This window comes from Sinocyclocheilus anshuiensis, unplaced genomic scaffold (assembly GCF_001515605.1).
Source record: "Sinocyclocheilus anshuiensis isolate Anshui unplaced genomic scaffold, SAMN03320099.WGS_v1.1 scaffold1550, whole genome shotgun sequence".
Lineage (NCBI taxonomy): Eukaryota > Metazoa > Chordata > Actinopteri > Cypriniformes > Cyprinidae > Sinocyclocheilus > Sinocyclocheilus anshuiensis.
Window position 1 is genome coordinate 125722 of NW_015546121.1, and position 9029 is coordinate 134750.

General features: G+C 40.3%; 1 protein-coding gene across 1 annotated transcript in view; it reads right to left on the reverse strand.

Moving 5' to 3' along the window:
* The window catches only part of hycc2 (hyccin PI4KA lipid kinase complex subunit 2), a 61602-nt gene that overhangs the window by 32083 nt on the left and 20490 nt on the right, over positions 1-9029 (reverse strand). The window contains exons 4-6 of the mRNA XM_016502843.1: positions 7574-7675; positions 7323-7490; positions 2594-2717 (exon numbers count right to left, since the gene is read on the reverse strand). Of these exons, the coding sequence (XP_016358329.1) occupies positions 2594-2717; positions 7323-7490; positions 7574-7675 (394 nt within the window). The remainder of the gene's footprint in view (positions 1-2593; positions 2718-7322; positions 7491-7573; positions 7676-9029) is intronic.

Below are 9029 nucleotides of genomic sequence, written 5' to 3' on the forward strand. Positions count from 1 at the left end.
CACACACACACACACACACACACACACACACACACACACACACACAGTGACACTAAACAGAAGTTAGGGACACCACACAGATGCTACTGTTAGCACATCTATACAGCAGTGGCTCGCATCTCTGTTTCTGGAGCAGCTCAGCACCGCACACCTCACCCGTCTCTCTCTCAAACATCGCTCATTAGCAGAGAGAAATCTCTAACATGTGTCCTGCTGAGGATCTCCAGCACCTGCTAAAGCAGGCATTACATAAAGATCACCGATGGTTGATATGCCAAACTGAGCTGATCTGGGTCAAGTCAGTCTTTTAGGGGCATCCGTTCTGCAATCTCTTACCTTACGACTTCATTTCCGTGGGTTAAATCAACCATCTATTTCACAACTTCAAATGGTGCAAAATTCTGCAGCTTGACTTCTGTTGGGTGTACGTAAATGTGAACATATTACCATGATTTCAATGTCTCTTCATTGGCATCTTATCTGTTATATAACTGATTTTAAGATACCTTTCTTTGTTTTCAAACCCTTAACTGGACCGGCACCCACTTACCCACTTAGGACTTAATTTCTTTCAGTGTTCACTAAAGACAAGTTAGGTTTATGCAGCTGGTTCTGGTGTGTGAAGTGCATGAAGTCATTTTGCTGCCCAGTGCAAACAGCTCTGTCCGGTGGCTAATGGGGAGAGGTTACTTCACAATAATTACTACACTTGTGCAGCATGACTTCTCACTCAACCATGCTCTGGTTCCATCAACCAATTATAATCCTCTCCAAAACAAAGGCAAAGATGCCACTACACAGTGATGAGAAAGGCTGCTACAGTGCTAACATATAGCATCAGCACTTCTGCTTCAGAGAACTTCTACTGAAAAGGACTTAAACAATTCGTTTCAGTTAATAAGGCTGCATTGCAAACAGTCCTTATATCTCAGTTTGACTGCATGAGCTGCTCTATTTTTATTTGTCACGCTTGGCATTGTATTTGTTAACACTGGTATGACCAGGATTTCTGCGACAGGAGCTCGTTCCTGAGTTCTGTTCCTCCAGATCATGTTCTTATAGTTTTCTGCTGTATCAGTCTGGGAAAGGCAACACACACTGTGCTCTGGTGCTCTATCAACAGATCTCGCCTAATTCAGCAGAATGCAGCAAGAACCTCTGGTTTCTCCCCAAACGCTCACGTCTCTTTCCAGGCTGTTTGTTTGACTCGGGCCCTTTAAAACGGTTTTCTCCACTTCTTCACTAAAATCTGCAGTCCTGATCAGCAGTGTTTACTGGAATATTTCTGAAGCTGGGAAATATAACATTGACCTGTCAAACTGAGAAAATGCACTTTGACATTTCCATTATTGCTCCAGATCCTGATGTTTAATTCATGCAACATACACGTTACACAATATAGACGATGTGCATATATTACATAAAGAATAATTGACCACATGCTGTTGAGTTATTGAGAAATAATGTACGGACCACAGTACTTCTCACCGTGACCGCATTACTAGCCAGTGTGCATTACTGTTCAAGAATTGAATGGATCAGAGTCAATTATGTTTGCACTTCTAGTTTTCTTCTGATGTTGAGTGGCCGAGGAATATAACGTCACCTCACTGTACTGTCGGTTTCTGCAAATGTGTATTATTGCATTCATAGATGGAGCAAGTTTATTGGCAATGGTCCCTGATTGGGGACCTGCCTTACTCCAGGAGCCTTTCTATTTGTCAGCAATCATTTGGCTTTTTTCATTTCCTCAATAATTGGTTTGCCATCAATAATGCATTACAAATACTTCTTTGAAGATGTTAGTGAGGAGCCCGCAAAAATTAGAAATACATTATCTGATGTTCAGATGGTTTCCATTTTACAGTGAGCTTCACAAAAAAAGCTTTTTTAACTTTAATAAAGTGACGCTCTCTGTCTTAAGTGCTCTTTTTAAGTTCATGGTAAGTAATCCATAGAGCATCATGAATATTAAGAAATGCAAATGTATAGACGAACATAAACTGATGTTGTCAAGAGATCTTCATTGTTAGTTTGTTAGTGCATAGTTGTAATTCAAGCTATGAATATAAAGAAACCTGTAAAAGTTAACATTAACCAATATTAAGTGATGCTATATACAGATCTTGCTCACTGTTAGTTCATGATAACGAATGCACTAATTAATGTGACCGAATGCCTTTAAAACTCATGAGACTTCTTAGACTCCTTTGGCCAAACAGAGTCGAATGATACCCAGCATTCCTATGTCTGTCCAGTTTATTCAAAGAAACAAGCTCATTTCACACAGACATGACTGAAAATTCATTGCACTTAGAAGAAATGCTATGTGAATTCAAACGGTCACAGCACAGGGTTAATATGCAGGAGATCTGCTAGTGTTTCATGTGCTGCCACGCTTTTCTTTAGTGGGCTCAAAGGAAATAAGTTCACAGTACTCATAAATACTGCTTTTTAAATGTACATGATGTAAGGCTGCCCAAAATGAAACTTGTGTTTTACAGTGTGTCGGCCATTTGCAATTTTGCAGTAAAATGTAGTATGTAATACAGTAATACAATACAGTAGACTGTGGTATGAAGAGAGGAACATCCTTCAGTTCTGAGGTTTAAGTGTAAATGTGAGCTGTTCTTTACCTCATGATATATGGATGGCTTGGACAGGGATGGGATCAGGAACGATAACAGCTTGCTGTTTCCATCTTTATCCACGATTTCCTGCAAAATAAACAATAACGGGTGTGAAACAATAAGATTGTCTTGAGTAGTTTTTTTTTTCCTTAAAAGCTTTTATTTGTTTTTTTACATTAAATTTGTTGGTATCAATATTACATTAAATGACCAACTCCTGCATTTTTCCTTTTTTTTTAAAGCTACTAATATAACAGGGGTGTGTAGACTTTTAATACCCACTGAAGTATATATCACCTTATAAGAGTGCATGTGTGTATGAGAGTAAAGCAGGATGTGCTGTATGCATCAAACATTTAATACAGAGCTGGGCAAAAATACAGTTTACTGTTTACTCGGGGGTTAAGATTTGCTAGATATTACATACTGCATACTGCAGTTAAATGATGCATAGAAGCGACAGGGTTAAAATTTCAATCATATCAGCACCCCTAAGCCGTATCAAACAATTAGTCTAGAAAGAATGTTTCCAGTTTAGAGTTTGATATAGGTAAGGTCTCTCATGTTGGCAGACACACGACACACTACAGAGACACAAAAACATGCTCTCACGCTGCTGATAGTCTCGTGGGCAGTAGGGCTGTCAAAATGGCTGAAAAACGAAATTTGTATTTTGCACTTAAATATTATCAATATTCGAATTATATTTCAATTTAAAAGGCATAATTTCAGATAGGGTGGAAAAAGCTTTTGGCTTCTCTCATGAGGCCACAAGAGGGCGCATCGAGCAAAATATTACTAATTCACGTTTAATAAAGCAATAAAATAACATGACTATCTGTGAAAAAATTGCATAATGTTTATAAACCAAATATAATTAAGTTGCTTAAACAATTATAAACAAAAATGCAGCATATATGCATAGTTTAAAACAAAGGGATGAAAGCCAATCACACAGAGTACTTTTTTAATTTAAAGGGTTAGTTCACCCAAAAATGAAAATTAGGCTGTGTTTTACTCACCCCCGAGGCATCCTAGGTGTATATGACTTTCTTCTTTCAGACGAATCCAGTTGGAGTTATATTAAGAATTGTCTTTGATCTTTCAATCTCTATCATTGCAGTCAGTGGGTGTTGCATGCATCAGTCCAAAAGAAGTTAAATAAAAAGTGCCCATCCATAAAAAAAAAAGTGTCTCACACGGCTCCGGGGGGTGAACAAAGGCCTTCTGTAGCGAATCGATGCGTTTTTGTAAGAAAAATATCCATATTCAAAACGTAATAATCACTTTAATCTAGCTTGCGCTCACTGTTGTAAACCGAAGCAGCTCCAGAAGGATGACGTATAAGGTCAGCGTTGCGCATGCGCCGGTGAGTCTCGTGAAAACCAACGTTTGTTAACAGGAGCAAAGGAAGCAAAGGTTCCTTTCTTTAGCAAAGCAAAAACCAGTCTCCTCTTGGCTTATATCGAAATCCTCCGACATTCTTCTTTACAAATCCTTGTTTTGTACTTCTAATTAGTGAGCGTTGTTTTGTTTTGATCTCTCCGCTGCGCTTCCGCGTTCGTCACTTCTGAGCGGCGCATGCGCAACTCTGACCTCATACCTCATCCTTCTGGAGCTGCTTCTGTTTACAACAGTGAGCGCAAGCTAGATTAAAGTGATTATTACGTTTTGAATATGGATATTTTTCTTACAAAAAGGCATCGATTCGCTACAGGAGGCCTTTGTTCACCCCCCGGAGCCGTGTGAGACACTTTTGTTTATGGATGGGCGCTTTTTATTTAACTTGTTTTGGACTGAAGCACTGCAACACCCGCTGACTGCAATGATAGAGCTTGGAATAGCCGGGACAATTTTTAATATAACTCCGACTGGATTCGTCTGAAAGAAGAAAGTCATATACACCTAGGATGCCTCTGGGGTGAGTAAAACACAGCCTAATTTTCTTTTTTGGGTAAACTAACCCTTTAAAAACATGAGATGCAGTGGGATAAATATAAAAAAATATAGTCTCGAGACATGTTTTTTTAAAAGTTGAACTTTTAATTTTACATGGCTTTCTAAACATGCGGCTCTCTTGTCCGAGACACGAGTGCAACAGTGATAAATGTCCCTCTAGAAAATGTGCAAAATATGCATTCTATGTGAACGGCTTGGTTTCAGTTTTGACGTAAACAACGTCAACGTCTTCTCTGCATTGATATTCTCTTTTTCCACAATATTTTGAATGAACAACACAGCAGCGCAGCATCTAGTGGCTTCAACTGGATAAGCTAAGAAAAACTTTAGGAACGTCATCTTTGGCTAGTTCTGGAGATTCTGAGTGCCCAGTACCCAGATATGAACACATGAATCATCGGAATTTACTCCTGGTTGGTCATTTCTCTTTCCCAGCCACCTGCTTCACATTCAGTAATAAAAAACCTCCCTTAAATTTACCCCAAAATTTAAAGCACTTTTAAATGAAGAGTAAGAGTTTTATTTTAGGAGATGAGGAGAAAACAAGAGTGCAGCGGGAAAATAAGGGAAGTAAATTACTACTATAGAAGATGAAACAAAAGTTGCAGCTGAGCGGTGCATAAGAGTCAACATCTGGACGTGCCACACCATCTGGAGATCACTGAGCCATGAGTAACAAGAGACAGGCAAATCAGCTGAATGTAAGAGATTTAATGCTGGATCCACCAACAGCAGTCATGTAATGCTTTCATCTACTGCCTCCATCACTCTCACAGTATTGTCAGGGCTCTCTTTCAAAGCTACTCTCCAGTTTTTATCATTCACCCAGTTCTCCCCTAACCTCTGACTCTCCATCTATCATCTCTCAGGGGTCTGATCATCTTCTCTTCTCTATCTTCTCTATTGAAAGGCAGCGGTCTTGTCGAAGATTTCTTGTGCAGTGCCTGTACCTAATCCTGCTGACCCCAGGGATCGCAAGCAATAAAGGCCAGCAGCGTTAACATCACATTTGATCAAGACATGAGAGAAACTTGTTCTTGAACAGCTTCAACACCTGGTGCGCTTAACTTTGGAGCCACTGCAGTTTGCCTATCAATTCAGTGTTGTATAATGCAGTCATCTTCCCTCTACAGCTGCAGATTGGAGGGTATTTACAGGGGTGTATGAATGAAACAACTCCATTAGACATGACGGCACAAGACCATGACGTGCTTTGAAGACCAAGAGTAGAGTTTTCAACTGTGTAGTACTTAACAGGGAGCCAAAGAAGTTTATGTCATATGGGCTTACTGGTGTGTGTGAGAGCACAAGCTGTAAACATTGAAGTAATGTATTGGGTAATCCAATTAAGAGAGAACTGCGATAATCTGATTGGGAAGTAATGAAGACATGAATAATTGTTTCAGTATCTTTACAAATGAGGGAGGACCAAAGACAAGAAACATGGAGTTGACAAAATGAGGACATGACCTGGTTAATATGGGATATAAAACTGAGCAAAGAGTCAAATGTCACTCCCAAATTTTGGGTGTGACAAAAAAGTTGGTGAGGGCCTAACCAAAGTAGATATAAGATGTTTGGGGCCAACTAACAAGATTTAGTTTTGTCAGGATTTAGTTTCAAAAAGTTAGCTGCATCCATTTCTTCAGACTATGAATACAGCTTTTTATGGAAGAATATGGCATAAAGTGAACGGGAGGTAATGTAGATTTGTGCATCGTCTACATATGGATGGAAATGTAAGCCATGCTCCTTAATAATCTCACCTACTGTATGTGTAGCATACAGATTAAAAAGAGAAGTGGCCCAAGAACCGAGCCTTGGGGAACACCTCTGAAAACAGTTTGGGATTTGTGCTTGTTAATTGAAATAAACTGCTGCCTAACCCTAACACAGGACTCCAGCCAATGGAACACACTGGCTGGAATGCCAATGGGGATAAAGGAGAGAGGTGTATTTCATGAGAAACAGCATCCAAGTTTTCACTAAAGTCACAACGGGTCTGCTGATAAAAGAAGGTAATTTACCAGCTTTAATAAAGCAGCTTCACTACTGTGTAGTGGGCAGAAACCAGCCTGAAAAGGTTCATGAAGATTTTTGGCAATTAGGTGTGAATGTAACTGTAACCACCTTCATATACAAACACCAAAACATCCAACAGTCCCTGTAAACATTCAGGGGTCAATACTGAGATAATCACACACCTGGGACTCTATTTGTACAAGAATTCTTATCCATTTGCAGAGATCCTCCGGTGTGTGTGCTGGGTATTGTTAAAGATGTTTTAGCATCTGTGAGAGCATCTGTTATTTTTATAAGCTGACACATATTGGGTGAAGGGAGAGACAAAAAGTAATTTATTAGGAAGGCTAGTTCTGTCCTGGGTGCTCTTTTCCCACTGTAGATGAGATAGAGAAGGAAGGATTGTAAGGAAGTTGTCCTCCATCATCAATTGCTCCACTCACCGTCTCCATTAAACAGTGCATGTTGAGTGACAGACTCATTCAAACATGCAGCTCAAAAAAGCAATACAAGAAGTTATTCTCCCATCTGCTGTTTAACCAACATCAGATATGGATGACTGGATACTGTGCAGTATTTTGTATTGTTTTGTTATGTAGAGCTTGTGTTTGTTATTGTGTTTTGAATGTATTTATATTTTGCACATATTTAAATGTACATATTGATGGCGTGCGTATGTGTATGGCATGGCTCCAGCGGCTGAATACACACCAGGTTGTAAATGCCCAGCAGAAGAGCCTCGATGCAGCCGCTGCTGTGTCCGTCTCTGCGCAGGTAAACCCACAGCAGCTCGGGCAGGAACTGCAGCGTGAAGCGGCGCAGACAGTCCTCTGAGCTGCGGTACAGCTCAAACAGCTGATGGCATACCGGCTCCAGCATCTGTGAACACAGACCACACAGATGATGAGGCACACAGAGGCTTCACTGTTGTTTATCTCTGTGCCGCCAGTCGCTCTTCTCACCTCACTGTCAGGGTCCTGGATGACGCTGTAGAGGGCTGGCACCAGTGTATTCTTCTGATCGAGGACTCCAGCGTAACCAGACAGCTGCGTTTCAGACAATGCCTGTGAGAGCACAGGCCCGTACAGAGCATAATTTAAAAAAGTGTGTTAATAGCAAACTAATTTAAAGAACTGTTCAATAACTCTTGAATAAACTGTATTAGGCTCAAGGTTCTGTCCTCTTAAATAAAGAAAGAAGTGCTTGAAACACACCAGTGTTGAGGAGAAGCTAGCTACAAGTAACAACGCTACTAACGTAACTACATTTTTCAGGAGCTTGACAGTAGCTCAGCTACTTTTTAAAGAATGTAGTTTTTCCAGTAGCTAACTACTTTTTCCAGCAAATAGCGGTGCAGCGCAACAACAGCTACATTCTATTTTGTGAGCCAGCAATAGACTGAAGCAGCGCAGCGTCTTAAAAGATCAGTTGCAGCGATAGCGATGCCTTTGCCCATATTAGGGATTTCCTGGAGCATCATGAGTTCTGTTACTTCTGTGATGCATATGTGGAGTTCCTGCGTGAGGGCCCCCACCGGCTACCAGCATGAATGAAACACACATTACATGTATTTAGGGCTCAGTAATGCGCACTCAGTCCTATTTTGGGCATAAGAAGGAAAAATAATAATTCTCTCTTAAAGGAGTCATATGATGCTTTTTTAAAGATCATTATTTTGTGTATTTGGTGTAACAGAATATGTTGACATGCTTTAATGTTCAAAACACACATTAGTTTTCAAATACTGTACATTATTGTAGGTCCTCTATGCCCCGCCTCTCTCAAACACAAAGTCCCTCCTTCCGACAAGCGCAGTCTGCTCTGATTGGCCAGCTGACCCAGTGCATTGTGATTGGCCGAACACCGCAAGCACTCGTCGGAAATGTAACGCCCCTTACTAGGGTTGTGACGGTGAGGACATTTTCCCACCGGTTAATCGACGTGTGACAACACCGGTATCACTGCGGGGGCGTTCCCTCTTTCCTCGCTTTCCTTTGCTTTTAAATAGCTTGTAAAAGCGGCGTGCGCATTTTACTTTCACTTTGAAATAGCGGCAATTCAGCGTAAAGCAATTGTTCGTTTTTAGTTCGTTTGAATTTTCCCTCTTTTCCTCGCTTTCCTTCGCTTTTAAATAGATTGTAAAAGCGGCGTGCGCGTTTTACTTTCACTTTTGAATTAGCGGCAGTTCGGCGTCAAAAAAGTTTAAATAAAGTAAAAATAAGCAAACAATGTGGAACCAATTAAATAAGAAATGAATGTTTAAATAAAACTTGCAAAATCACCTTAGATAAACGGCAAAAGTCAACAGACTTTTCAAAATCCAAAATATTGCCAAACAGTTGCTTTTGCATTTCGTTTCGAAACTAAATCATCCACGATCGTCTTGTCTGTCTCGCCTCACTCTTCTCGTTAGTCAGC